A 15,691-nucleotide genomic window follows, 5' to 3' on the forward strand; every position below is an offset into this window, starting at 1 on the left:
ANTATATATTTTTTCTTTTGCCGGCTAAACACCTTCTGTACAGCCGAAGTCTTTCTTGTATGTATATATGTATATTCCAAGTATTGTTACTGCTAAATTACTGACATTAAAAGTCAAAAAGAATTATTAATGTCTATATCTCGAGTGGAAAAAAAATTAGTAAAAAATTTTCATGTTATTAGCATTCACAATTAGTTTAAAGACTCAATCCGACTTTCAACGATAGTGGGTTTTGCTTTATTATGATAATTAATGACTGTTTTAAACAAACACCCAAAATAGATGACACCACAAATGATTTCTTAAATAATTTTCGTTTTATATATGAAGACATTTATGATAATCCATCTAACCTTTTTTAACTTTTTATAAAAGTTTAAATTTTATAACAAAATAATTAAAAATTATCGGATTTCCTTTTCGGTTTTCTTAACTTCCTGTTAATGTAGCAGGAAAGTTGTGCAAGATCCTACCAGTTTATTATTATGTAAATGTGTTAATTAGTTATAAATATTTATATGAATATAATAATTTAAATAATAATAATATATATATTAATTTAACAAATAATAATAATACAGTATGTGTATATATATAGGCTATATATACAAACTACAATGTCGTGATGAATACTAAAATAGCAGGAAAATTTTTGAAAAATATACTGTATAATGAGGATATTCCATACTTATTGGTTAGTTCTTAGACAATTTGCCTTACAGGTAAGAATATTCACTGTTTACTTATATTTTAACACTAGTATAATAGTTTATTTTCTTTATTTGACTCTATGCTTTTAAGTTGTTTTTTCTTATTAAAACACATCAATATTTCATGAAGCCCAATAATATTGATTGTATAATAATTTGCATAGATTAAACTATAATTTTACAATAATATATAAATAATTAACTTTTATATTAAAAAATTAAATAACTCTATACCTAGTGAAAACTGTTAAATATGTGTTTAATTACAAAATCGTTGTTTTTACTGGTTTACCTCGTTTACTAATAAATATTATTTAAGTTTATTAATTTCTAGGCTATATGAATAAAAAAAATAGTGATTTGACGGTGTCCCAACACTCCATTGTATTCCCTTCTGAATTTTTAATAGGGAGAATTGAGAATGGAATCGAAAAAATACCTTTTATCAATGTCCCATATTCAATTTCCCAATCATTCGTAGGGCGGTAATGTTAAAAGATAAAGTTTCTCTAATCCATTCACTAGCAAACATATCAAAATTTAACAAGTTTATATTCTTGTAAATATATAAATTATTTAACAAATTCTTGTATAATTTGTATAGTATACACTCGTGATTAAGTGTACAAATTTATAAAATATTATTGCATTATCCTCTTAATCTGGAAAATTACTGTGAACTTCGATTTACGATTTCTCGCATTCACATCTTATATAACTTTCGGAATATATAATAGTTGATTCAATATTTATATGACTGTGTTCATTAACATATATATAAGGATATGTTTAGTCATTTTCTCCTCTCGCCCACTTTGTTTCGCCTCGTAAATCATATACTCTCTCTATTTAAAAATGACTTCCTTTATTATATCATGGATTGTGTTGGACCCCCGAATCTGTATGCTTGAAGTGTGAAGAAAGAGGTTTTACATATTGGAGCGTGCTAGAAAAAAAACTTGTACTACGACTGAAAATTTGTAGAAAAATACGTTTTTATATTGTTTCTTATACATAAATATGTTTAACGACAACAAAAAACATTTATTACAATAATTTCTAATGGCAAAACTGTTCATAACGTCTAGTAAATTTACTAAACTATTAAGCTTCATATTATACTTCGTAATCGTTATCAGTTATCCTTCTAAATGAGCATGAGCTAAATACATAAATGTCATTTATCTGTAAAAATATAAAGCTAAATGTAATGATTCTTACCTTCATCTACCTTATTATTTATAAAGGAAACAATAAAATACATGCCTTATCAATGAAATTGTGTTTCCTCAAGCAAAACGTCGAGCAGAAAAGTGTCCTACTGATAACAAAGTGAAATTTTTCAGGAAACGATCTCAATATTTTTTAATAGATAAGGACGAAAGTAAAAATAGCAGACGAGTAATTCTTTTTACATAAAGTTGTAGCTTATATAAGTATTTAGTGAGAGAATTTCATTGTACTTAATCTTAATATTTTCTCAAGACACAAATAGCGATTACGTAGATAGAACCATTTTGCATCAGGAACGATGAGTTTGACTGAGCTTCACCATGAAAATATAACCTTATGATCATGTAGAGTTTGCATTAACTAAATTAAACACAACAGGGATTTGCTTCAAATAATAAGCTTAATTTTGTACTAAAAACAAAGTATTTATTTTATAACTTCTTCATATTCTTTACATAGGATTTCTGCATATTAATAGCTGTATAGGCAATTTATTGTCACTAAACCTTTTACATTGCAATGAACGACTATGATCAACGCTGTTTGTATGATCAACGTCACATTTGTGTAGTTATCCAATAAAAAATTAGAACAGATAGGTTTTATATATAAATATTTCATATGCACAGATTAAACCATAAATAATTGTGTTTAATTAGAAATATTACTTTTTCAGAATACAATGGAGACAGTCGAAAATTCTGCACGAAGAGGCGAATATAAAGCACTTTATATAGAAGAATATTTATACCACTATGTAGACAATAAGTGGACTCAGAGTTTTTTACCTTACACTGTTCCTATATCGCTTGCATACGTAATAATTATCTTTTCTTTGCAAAATTATATGAAGTCCCGGCCTCCGTTTCAGCTTCGTTGGCCTCTTGTCATCTGGAATATACTACTGGCGGCATTCAGTATTTGTGGCACCTTAAGATTGCTTCCAGGATTGTGGATTTCACTCCGAGAGTACGGATTTACGTTCTCCGTGTGCAATCTTAGCTTTGCATTAAAATATCACCCGCTTGCATTCTGGTTATCGTTATTTACATGGTCAAAAGTTATTGAATTCGGTGATACATTATTTATTATCCTTCGTAAACGGAAGCTAACGTTTCTGCATTGGTATCATCACTGTTTAACTCTGATTATTACGTGGTATGTCAATTCCACCGAAGCGTCTACTGTGTATTGGTTCGCTACAACGAACATGTTTGTACACAGCTTCATGTATACTTATTACGCTGTGACGGCGATGAAGGTCAAAGTACCTGTGTTTATTGCAATGACCATTACTACAATGCAAATTGCCCAAATGTTTATGGGTTGTTTTGTTAATTTGTTAGCGGCATACGTGTATTATAGCGGAAAATATTGCGAGCAGACCATTATGAGTCTGTTTTTGTTGATTTTTTTATATGCTTCACTTGGTTGGTTGTTTTGTCGCTTTTTTCGAGATTCATATTACAAGAGAACAAATCGTAGTAATTTACTGTATGAAAAATATCAGTAAGAGAAGCGTTAGGAGGGGAAACGTTTTGACTACAATAATTGATTATCATTTTGTTTGCATATTACTTCATATTATGGTAAATAATATTATATTGTTAAATATTTTGTTGTAATTAACGAAATACGTGGTAAATTTGTATATCTTATGAATTAAAATATAATAAGATAACATAAATATAAGGCGTATTATTTGTTGTTTGATATAATTACTTTTTCAGGTTTTGGTTTTTATTGATAGATTTACGTTGTACTTAATGTTATAAATAGAAATTCAATAAAAATAACTTTCTTTAATACAAGGTATTGTTACAATTAGTTTATCAAATAAAACTGTTGGAAAAGAGCTTATTAATTAACGTTTAGCATATTTTTAAATTTATTAAATAATAAGGTTACGTCTATATTCTACACAGAATTTTTCATTTAATATTACATCTAATATATGTAATATTTAATAAAATTCAAATTCTTACTGAAGTTTCTGTAACTTAAAGTGTGCAGACTTCCCGAACATTCCATATATTAATAGGTATACATCTTTTCTAATACAATTGCTACTATTTTAAATAAGTATCATATTTATGTCCTAAATTTACATTAAAAAAACAAAGTCAAATTTTAAATGGAAATTTGAATACATTTCTTACAGTCTCACAATTACTTTATTAAGTAATCAGTAAAAAATTTATTAACTGACGAGCAATTATTTATTTTGACATAGTCACATTGCCAAGCAGGAATTTTTAATGATATTCTTAATTTATTTAATTAAAAATATATGGTTTCCACTTCAATTTAGTAGTGTCTTGCCCCTGTAAATCGTACTTTTTTTAACAATAAAGTCATGCCGATCATGTACCTAACACTTTTCAGAGAAGAATTATTGAATAGGAATAATATAACGTCCGGTTTAAACCGAAGTTTCTTATATAGTTATTCGGGCCTTTTGTCCCTAAGCTTTCCAAACACGATCTCGCTTTTTATTACTCTAACTCCGTTCTCGAGATTCAGGCAAGACAGCCAGACAAACGACAGTAGAAATCCTATGTTATTCATAATAATATTATTAAATGTAAAATTGTATTTTATAATTGTTTTTAAATTAAAATATCGTTATCAAAGGATATGTCATCGCGACACCCAGGACGTTCGGCAAAAGGATTTGAAATTTTTGGACTTAGGACACCTTAATACCTCAAAGAGTTCAAAAATTTCTGTATGTATGGATATTAGTGTGTGTTCGGGGGGCACCATTCTGTTCACCCTGTTAGAAGATTAATAACTCTTGTGCTTTTTATCGAAAATTTTTAAAATTTTGCAGAGAGATTTGTCTATTAGGGGGTTGATGCTATTAAATTTTCGTAGTTAAAGGTCAAGGGAATAAAGTGATAATGGGGGTCGTTCGTATCTTCAGTAGGGTAGGACTTATTGACGATTTTATTCGTTATTATCATTAATAATTTTCTTTTTAAAACTTATTTCTACTTTAAAAATTAAGCTTTTTGCCTTTATCTAATTGTTTAGACAAAAAAANAGCACTGTAATCATTAATAATTGTCTGTTACTTCTGGATTATCCTGTAATTTTCTAAAGTATTGTAATTAATTATTTTTCATTTTCAGAATATTATGGAGAAAGTCGAATATTCCACACGAAGAGGAGAATATAAATCGCTTTATATAGAAGAATATTTACATCAATACATAGACAATAAATGGACTCAGAGTCTTTTACCTTACGCCGTTCCTATGTCACTGGCATACATAATAATTATCTTTTCTTTGAAAAATTATATGAAGTCCCGGCCTCCGTTTCAGCTTCGTAGGCCACTCGTCTTCTGGAATATATTATTGGCGGCATTCAGTATTTGTGGCACTTTAAGATTGCTTCCAGGGTTGTTGATTTCAATTCGAGAGTTCGGATTTATGTTCTCCGTGTGCAACCTCAGCTTTGCATTAAAACATCACCCGCTTCCATTCTGGATGTCTTTATTTGCATGGTCAAAACTCATTGAATTCGGAGATACATTATTTATTGTTCTTCGTAAGCAGAAACTGATATTTTTACATTGGTATCATCATGCTTTAACTCTGATTTTTGTATGGTATTGCAATTCCAATGAAGCGTCCACTACATATTGGTGTATGACGATGAACATGTTTGTACACAGCTTCATGTATACTTATTACGCTATGAAGGCGATGAAGATTAATGTGCCTGTGTATATTGCCATGACAATTACTATAATGCAAATTGCACAGATGTTTATGGCTTTTTTTCTTTCTTTATTGGCCACTTATACGTATTATAGTGGAAAATACTGCGAACAGACCGACATGACTCTGTTGATTTCAAATTGTTTGCTCATGTCTTACGTATGGTTGTTTTGTCGCTTTTTTCAATATTGATTGTATAATAATTTGAAGCCCAATAATATTCATGAAGCCCAATAATATTGATTGTATAATAATTTGCATAGATTAAACTATAATTTTACAATAATATATAAATAATTAACTTTTATATTAAAAAATTAAATAACTCTATACCTAGTGAAAACTGTTAAATATGTGTTTAATTACAAAATCGTTGTTTTTACTGGTTTACCTCGTTTACTAATAAATATTATTTAAGTTTATTAAGTTCTAGGCTACATGAATAAAAAAAATAGTGATTTGACGGTGTCCCAACACTCCATTGTATTCCCTTCTGAATTTTTAATAGGGAGAATTGAGAATGGAATCGAAAAAATACCTTTTATCAATGTCCCATATTCAATTTCCCAATCATTCGTAGGGCGGTAATGTTAAAAGATAAAGTTTCTCTAATCCATTCACTAGCAAACATATCAAAATTTAACAAGTTTATATTCTTGTAAATATATAAATTATTTAACAAATTCTTGTATAATTTGTATAGTATACACTCGTGATTAAGTGTACAAATTTATAAAATATTATTGCATTATCCTCTTAATCTGGAAAATTACTGTGAACTTCGATTTACGATTTCTCGCATTCACATCTTATATAACTTTCGGAATATATAATAGTTGATTCAATATTTATATGACTGTGTTCATTAACATATATATAAGGATATGTTTAGTCATTTTCTCCTCTCGCCCACTTTGTTTCGCCTCGTAAATCATATACTCTCTCTATTTAAAAATGACTTCCTTTATTATATCATGGATTGTGTTGGACCCCCGAATCTGTATGCTTGAAGTGTGAAGAAAGAGGTTTTACATATTGGAGCGTGCTAGAAAAAAAACTTGTACTACGACTGAAAATTTGTAGAAAAATACGTTTTTATATTGTTTCTTATACATAAATATGTTTAACGACAACAAAAAACATTTATTACAATAATTTCTAATGGCAAAACTGTTCATAACGTCTAGTAAATTTACTAAACTATTAAGCTTCATATTATACTTCGTAATCGTTATCAGTTATCCTTCTAAATGAGCATGAGCTAAATACATAAATGTCATTTATCTGTAAAAATATAAAGCTAAATGTAATGATTCTTACCTTCATCTACCTTATTATTTATAAAGGAAACAATAAAATACATGCCTTATCAATGAAATTGTGTTTCCTCAAGCAAAACGTCGAGCAGAAAAGTGTCCTACTGATAACAAAGTGAAATTTTTCAGGAAACGATCTCAATATTTTTTAATAGATAAGGACGAAAGTAAAAATAGCAGACGAGTAATTCTTTTTACATAAAGTTGTAGCTTATATAAGTATTTAGTGAGAGAATTTCATTGTACTTAATCTTAATATTTTCTCAAGACACAAATAGCGATTACGTAGATAGAACCATTTTGCATCAGGAACGATGAGTTTGACTGAGCTTCACCATGAAAATATAACCTTATGATCATGTAGAGTTTGCATTAACTAAATTAAACACAACAGGGATTTGCTTCAAATAATAAGCTTAATTTTGTACTAAAAACAAAGTATTTATTTTATAACTTCTTCATATTCTTTACATAGGATTTCTGCATATTAATAGCTGTATAGGCAATTTATTGTCACTAAACCTTTTACATTGCAATGAACGACTATGATCAACGCTGTTTGTATGATCAACGTCACATTTGTGTAGTTATCCAATAAAAAATTAGAACAGATAGGTTTTATATATAAATATTTCATATGCACAGATTAAACCATAAATAATTGTGTTTAATTAGAAATATTACTTTTTCAGAATACAATGGAGACAGTCGAAAATTCTGCACGAAGAGGCGAATATAAAGCACTTTATATAGAAGAATATTTATACCACTATGTAGACAATAAGTGGACTCAGAGTTTTTTACCTTACACTGTTCCTATATCGCTTGCATACGTAATAATTATCTTTTCTTTGCAAAATTATATGAAGTCCCGGCCTCCGTTTCAGCTTCGTTGGCCTCTTGTCATCTGGAATATACTACTGGCGGCATTCAGTATTTGTGGCACCTTAAGATTGCTTCCAGGATTGTGGATTTCACTCCGAGAGTACGGATTTACGTTCTCCGTGTGCAATCTTAGCTTTGCATTAAAATATCACCCGCTTGCATTCTGGTTATCGTTATTTACATGGTCAAAAGTTATTGAATTCGGTGATACATTATTTATTATCCTTCGTAAACGGAAGCTAATGTTTCTGCATTGGTATCATCACTGTTTAACTCTGATTATTACGTGGTATGTCAATTCCACCGAAGCGTCTACTGTGTATTGGTTCGCTACAACGAACATGTTTGTACACAGCTTCATGTATACTTATTACGCTGTGACGGCGATGAAGGTCAAAGTACCTGTGTTTATTGCAATGACCATTACTACAATGCAAATTGCCCAAATGTTTATGGGTTGTTTTGTTAATTTGTTAGCGGCATACGTGTATTATAGCGGAAAATATTGCGAGCAGACCATTATGAGTCTGTTTTTGTTGATTTTTTTATATGCTTCACTTGGTTGGTTGTTTTGTCGCTTTTTTCGAGATTCATATTACAAGAGAACAAATCGTAGTAATTTACTGTATGAAAAATATCAGTAAGAGAAGCGTTAGGAGGGGAAACGTTTTGACTACAATAATTGATTATCATTTTGTTTGCATATTACTTCATATTATGGTAAATAATATTATATTGTTAAATATTTTGTTGTAATTAACGAAATACGTGGTAAATTTGTATATCTTATGAATTAAAATATAATAAGATAACATAAATATAAGGCGTATTATTTGTTGTTTGATATAATTACTTTTTCAGGTTTTGGTTTTTATTGATAGATTTACGTTGTACTTAATGTTATAAATAGAAATTCAATAAAAATAACTTTCTTTAATACAAGGTATTGTTACAATTAGTTTATCAAATAAAACTGTTGGAAAAGAGCTTATTAATTAACGTTTAGCATATTTTTAAATTTAATAAATAATAAGGTTACGTCTATATTCTACACAGAATTTTTCATTTAATATTACATCTAATATATGTAATATTTAATAAAATTCAAATTCTTACTGAAGTTTCTGTAACTTAAAGTGTGCAGACTTCCCGAACATTCCATATATTAATAGGTATACATCTTTTCTAATACAATTGCTACTATTTTAAATAAGTATCATATTTATGTCCTAAATTTACATTAAAAAAAACAAAGTCAAATTTTAAATGGAAATTTGAATACATTTCTTACAGTCTCACAATTACTTTATTAAGTAATCAGTAAAAAATTTATTAACTGACGAGCAATTATTTATTTTGACATAGTCACATTGCCAAGCAGGAATTTTTAATGATATTCTTAATTTATTTAATTAAAAATATATGGTTTCCACTTCAATTTAGTAGTGTCTTGCCCCTGTAAATCGTACTTTTTTTAACAATAAAGTCATGCCGATCATGTACCTAACACTTTTCAGAGAAGAATTATTGAATAGGAATAATATAACGTCCGGTTTAAACCGAAGTTTCTTATATAGTTATTCGGGCCTTTTGTCCCTAAGCTTTCCAAACACGATCTCGCTTTTTATTACTCTAACTCCGTTCTCGAGATTCAGGCAAGACAGCCAGACAAACGACAGTAGAAATCCTATGTTATTCATAATAATATTATTAAATGTAAAATTGTATTTTATAATTGTTTTTAAATTAAAATATCGTTATCAAAGGATATGTCATCGCGACACCCAGGACGTTCGGCAAAAGGATTTGAAATTTTTGGACTTAGGACACCTTAATACCTCAAAGAGTTCAAAAATTTCTGTATGTATGGATATTAGTGTGTGTTCGGGGGGCACCATTCTGTTCACCCTGTTAGAAGATTAATAACTCTTGTGCTTTTTATCGAAAATTTTTAAAATTTTGCAGAGAGATTTGTCTATTAGGGGGTTGATGCTATTAAATTTTCGTAGTTAAAGGTCAAGGGAATAAAGTGATAATGGGGGTCGTTCGTATCTTCAGTAGGGTAGGACTTATTGACGATTTTATTCGTTATTATCATTAATATTCTTTTTAAAACTTATTTCTACTTTAAAAATTAAGCTTTTTGCCTTTATCTAATTGTTTAGATAAAAAAAATTAATAAAATATCATAACAGATGGCTTTTCACAAGTATTAAATGTAGCCGGGAAAGTTTAGCAACTCGTTGCTTGATTATTTTTTTACTACTTATTTTAAATAAATTATATAATTTTAATAACTCCTGTGCTTTTTGATGAAAATTTCTATAAATGTTTGCAGAATGGTTTGCTTACGAGGGGGGTTAATACTAAATTTCGGTAATTAAACATCGAGGGATTGGGAAGATAATAAGGATGTGTGTATCTCCAGTAGGGTCAGAAATAATAGACTTATTAAATAATCTAGACTTAATAAAGATTTTACTTGTTATTGGCATTTAAAAAATTTTTTATAAAACACATCCCTACCCTCAAAATTAAGATTTTCGCTATTTTATAATAGTTAATAATATAAAAATTTTTAAATGAAATAAGATAAAAAATGGCACTACAAAAATTTTAAATTTCTCCCGAAAGTTGAGCAACTCGTTGCTGGTTTATATTATTTAGAGGAACCATCACTTAATATACTTATTATCATTTATATTATACACTATTTATCTCATTACTTTTATTTATAATCTGTGAAAATTATTGCATTTTCTACTTAATTGTACAATAATTTCTATAATTATATAGTTTTTTTAATTCTGGTGTATTTCTAATAACTAAAAATTTTATTAAATCTTATAGGGTCTACAAACTAAGATCTAAATATTGTATGCTTATGTTCAACTGTACAAATATCTTTTTTCTGATTGCGTGTATGAATAAGTTTACCACTACTTCCTTATATCATTATAACATACATTTGGCAACATTATAATTAACTCTAACATAACTAAATATAATTACAACAATTAATAGAAATTGATATATAATTAAAATTATTAATTTTCTTTTTTCTTGGGTAAACGATACAACCGCTTGTCAAGAGTTAAGCGTCAAGATGTTAAACAAAATTGTGAGGACCCGAACAGGGGTCGATTGAGAAGTCCGAATTATGGGTTCGATCGAAAATTAAGAGCTCCTTNAAATTTTATATATACTTAATACTATTTTCATTTATCGCCAAACACTGTAGAATATCAACTCCTGAACAAGGCATTTACTTGACCCTTCTACGTCTTTGACATCATTACTTTATTTTCATGTTTGTTTTATATAGCCTATATTTTTTTACTTTTTGCACATTTTTTTAATATCATCGTTTCGTAGAATTTTTCATAATTCATTAATTAGCTTATGGTTTCTTAAGAATGCAAAATAATTTATTATTCAGAAAACAAAGTAAATAAAATTCTTATAATGAAATCGGAGAGAACAGAAGCCTTTAACGTAAACCAATCTTGGGAACGAAATTTAAAAAGTGTATTCAGATCATATAGAAAAATTTCTTTAAAATGGCTCGTTTCTCAGCCGGGAATTCGGCAATGTTGACGAAAAATAATAATTACTAACAAAACAAGCGCACGTAGTTAACAACTACATCTCGGGTTGTAGAGGAAGTTATTGTATAGGAAAATACTTTACTGATAAGGGATTAGTATGAGCGGAAACGATCCGATCAATGTACTTGTAATATATTTTATGAACAGAAATGTATGACAATTAAATATAATACTTTATATGTAAAAGAATTTTAATCTAATACCTGCAGAAAGCACTATATTTATTACCTCACTTATCGGTGTAATAATATAACGTTTCAATATATATAATTTCTCAATTTAATATTATATTCGTGACTTAAATGTTAACTATGTTTAATTAACTCTGTACGCAGTTTTATTATACACCGTCTATGTAATTTCTTTTCGTTTTTAACGTCAGTAATTTTTCAGTTTTTGTATACAGTATTACAAAAATTTTTAAATTATACATCCGGTTTATTCGTATTTAATAATTTTTATGTTCAGTATACTTTACTGTTTATATTTATTACTGTGAATTATTTGCTTTGTTGGAGGTAGTACTCGCATGCTGTACAACATAAAAATGAATATAAATAAATTAATTACTTAAATAATTAATGATTAATCATGTACTTGACATTACTGTTTATGATATTTTATGTTTAAACTATTAAATATAGAGCAATGTATGCATAAATAGTACATTCCCATTAAATAGATGTAAAAAAGGCAAAGTAAGGAAATTAATGGAGTAAGGCAGTGCAATACGAGTGATCTTTAAATCAGGTGTGATTCCAAAAAGAAATTACCTACAGAACACGGCAACTTTAAGCAATACTTGCATAGATTTAACCTTGGAGACAATCCACAATGCGATTGTGGTATTTAGGAAGACCAAACACCAGTTCACTTAGTTTTTCGCTGAATATGGACAATAACATTTTTACAGCTGCAATTCTTGAAGGGTACAACTGGCCTTTGAACCCGCACAAACTCATTCACACGTGTACAATATTCCATCATATACTCGCATTCATATCTTTTAGTGGGGATCTTCAGAGCACTCACTCCTGCACGNCCTCTTAGGAATAATACAGTCTGAAATTTTGATCACAGGTAAAACTTTATTATATTTTATTATCATTTAAAACCGGTAATTTTCATATTTATCATAAAAGAAAATCATTAGAAATCATTCTTTTTTTGTTGATGAGAATAATGCGAATTAAGGGTAATTTCTAGTACGTTTTACATTATAAAGTATTGTAAATTTTGTAAATTAATGAAAACAATACATAATAATAAATTAAACAGAAAAACAATACTTTTGTGTAAAGGATTTTTTATAAGAAAGCAAGTTTTTCAATTGTTTATAATACACAAATAGGTGCAATTGCATTAAAACACGCTATAATAATTTATAACGGCAGAATTGTTCAATAGCATCACATCAATTTATTTAACTTTCCAGCTTCGTGTCATACTTTCCGAGCATTTAGTTATCGTTCTAAAAACTTAAATATTTTTGAAATTTATAAAAAAAGTCAAATGTAATGATGCTTACCTTAATCTATTGTATTGTTTATAGATAAGAGGATGAGTGGATATCGTTAGAATTTAGTTTCCTCGTGCTAAAATCATTATTCACATTGTTCTTTCACAATAAAACGTTTAAGAGTGGACTGTGATTTTCATATAAATTTTATCCGAATTTTTCATTTTATATTATTTATATTTACAGATATTTATGAGTGAAAAGCTTTTAATTTTATTTATGTTTTGTACATTTACATTTATGCATTAAGGAAAAAAAAACATTTCTTTGAATCAAAATCATTCAGATGTTGTCACGAAATAAGATATATTTATCGAACAGTTTGGTTTTTAAGTAATAAATCTTGAATTACCTGAACCGTGGAAAATATACGTGAAGTTTTATCTACTGTACGATCAGAAGTACAAACAATCCGGATAGAAAAGTTTTACTATAAATTTATGTATTAAAAAAGAGATTAAAAGCGAATTCATATATAAAACTTTTTTTAATTGTCGCCACATAATAAGTTATGTTAGGAGTTTCCAGACTTAAATTTATATTAAAACATTTTTTTTCCTGTTAAAAAATCGTAAGAAAAAATCAAAATTTTAAAACAAGTTGGTAAGAAATTTGCATAAATTCTAAATTTCTAAGAATGTTTAAGAGTTGAAAGTTGAAATTTCGGACACAGTTAAGGTACGTCATTAGAATGTACATTAAGAAGGAATTTTTAGAAATTCACATCGCGGATTAGAGTGAGAAAATTAAGGATTACCCCGAAAAACTCGGCTTCTACCATACTATTTTAGACGCGTGTTTTTGCGTTTTTGCGAGAAATCGAACATATTTTTACCCCATGTGAAAGTTCTCTAATTAGCTTTAGGAGTAATTCTTGCACCCGGTGAAAACGGGTAAGATCGGCTATAATCTAATAATATTCATCTTTGCTATCGTTATTTCTTGCCCGAGCAACGCCAGGCTCATCGTAAATGTAGGTTGGCGCTAAACAGGAAACCATTTCCAACCACGTCCATATCCTTCACGTGAGCATCTGAGCCTAGAGATAAATGAAAAAGCGGATTCCCTTACCTGCAACGAAAACATCAGAGCACGCAACACAAATATCATCACGGCCGAGAGAAATTAGATACGCGTGGCCTTCGACTGAAACTTTTAAACATACGCCAGAAAGTACCAAAGACTGCGCAACGTAACTGCCTTTAAGACTTTCTCTAATAGTGATCGGTACATTACTGTTCTAATCAACAGTGCACGAACCAACTTCCTCTAACACTAACATCTTTCTGTATATCAGGAACCTCAACACTACTAATCGTTGCAATTACTGTCCGACCGTGAAAGACGATGTTAAACACCGCTTGGATTCCTGCCGCATTTTTGATACTGCTCCAACCTCCACCATACAGACTTCTGCCTGCACCAATCATCACATTAAAATCATTAGCGAGTGCCTAGCACTATGCCCACTCTTAGCATGTATTCATGTCCTAACAGATTTCTTCCGCGCTATACCAGGATTTACACATTGTAAATGCCCATGTTAGATGTTTACACCCCCTTCCGGGGCGACATAGTCCCGAGAAAATGAACAGACTCACTTCAAACTTCAACCAATCATGGATTCTCCAGGTCCGAAAAACCGATAACACGAAGCGAAACTGACTCCTAAGAGGACCGGCAAGCAAGTAAGCAAGCATTAAAAACTTTTCATATTTTTAAATATTATAAAGTGACAAGACAACTTAATTTTGAGGGTAGGGATACATTTTATAAAAAAATTTTAAATGCTAATAACGAATCAAATCGTCACTAAGTCGGACCCTACTAGAGACGGACACACGATCCCCCTCTATCTTCCCATTCCTTCTACCTTTATCCACCAAAATTTAATAGCATCAATACACAAACCTCGCTGCAAAACATTATAAATTTTCGACAAATAGCACAAGAGTAATTAAACTTCAAATAGGATAAAGAAAATCTTGCCGCCCTACACACTAACATTCATAAATACTGTACAGAAAAATTACCGATTTGTTTTAGACGTTTCAAGGTCCCCGAAGTCAAAAAATGTAAAAATCTGGGGAGTTCATTTGTTGACCGTTCGCCATACATTTCCTCTGTCCTATAACAGATCGGCGAAAGTAAATACAGTGGGTGATCGGTTAACGAACATAATCCGTTTCAAGACTTTGTTCGCTAACCGAATTGTTCATTAACCGATTATCGATTTACCATAGGTTTTTATGGGAATTTGATTAATTCGTTCTGGGGACCCCAAAAATTAAAAAAAATATATATATTTGTTACTACGTTTATTTATATGTAATAATATAATTACATATATACAATCTTGAATTTTTATTAGTCATGTTTTTTCCGTTTGTGAGGAGATAAAGAATCTGTTTAATGTCAATTGCTTTTCTCTCTTCTTCAAGATTTTTCAGAAGTAGTTAATAGCATTGTAGGTGTAGATATCTCTAAGACTATTAATTTCAACCTGATTTGGATGCCGTTCTGACATCATCTCACTTCTTCAAAAAGTCTTTAATAACAGATATCGACATTAATTCTCTTTTTCAGAAGAAAACATATCTCGCCGAGTTTCTTGGTGTTTTTCATTCAAGAGTTCTTGGCGTTCTTCTGCCGTCAGAGCAGTTTCAGTTCCATTATGAGCTCTTAAATGTTC

At 29.4% G+C, this 15,691-nt stretch overlaps 3 protein-coding genes across 3 annotated transcripts; all 3 read left to right on the forward strand.

Annotated features, from left to right (window-relative positions):
• The first annotated feature begins 671 nt into the window (after nt 1-671).
• LOC111624075 (elongation of very long chain fatty acids protein 3-like) lies at nt 672-3,465 on the forward strand. Its single transcript, XM_023366857.1, has 2 exons — nt 672-722; nt 2,620-3,465. Exons 1-2 carry the CDS (start codon nt 672-674, stop codon nt 3,454-3,456), a joined length of 888 nt encoding a protein of 295 aa, XP_023222625.1. The 3' UTR covers nt 3,457-3,465.
• A 1,618-nt stretch (nt 3,466-5,083) lies between these two features.
• LOC111624076 (putative fatty acid elongation protein 3) lies at nt 5,084-5,863 on the forward strand. The gene has a single exon (XM_023366858.1). The coding sequence runs from the start codon at nt 5,084-5,086 to the stop codon at nt 5,861-5,863; it is 780 nt and encodes a 259-aa protein (XP_023222626.1).
• A 1,822-nt stretch (nt 5,864-7,685) lies between these two features.
• On the forward strand, nt 7,686-8,525 carry LOC111624077 (putative fatty acid elongation protein 3). Its single transcript, XM_023366859.1, has one exon. It carries the CDS (start codon nt 7,686-7,688, stop codon nt 8,514-8,516), a length of 831 nt encoding a protein of 276 aa, XP_023222627.1. The 3' UTR covers nt 8,517-8,525.
• The last annotated feature ends 7,166 nt before the right edge of the window (nt 8,526-15,691 follow it).

This window comes from Centruroides sculpturatus, unplaced genomic scaffold, assembly GCF_000671375.1.
Source record: "Centruroides sculpturatus isolate CEXI.00-Female unplaced genomic scaffold, Cexi_2.0 scaffold298, whole genome shotgun sequence".
NCBI lineage: Eukaryota > Metazoa > Arthropoda > Arachnida > Scorpiones > Buthidae > Centruroides > Centruroides sculpturatus.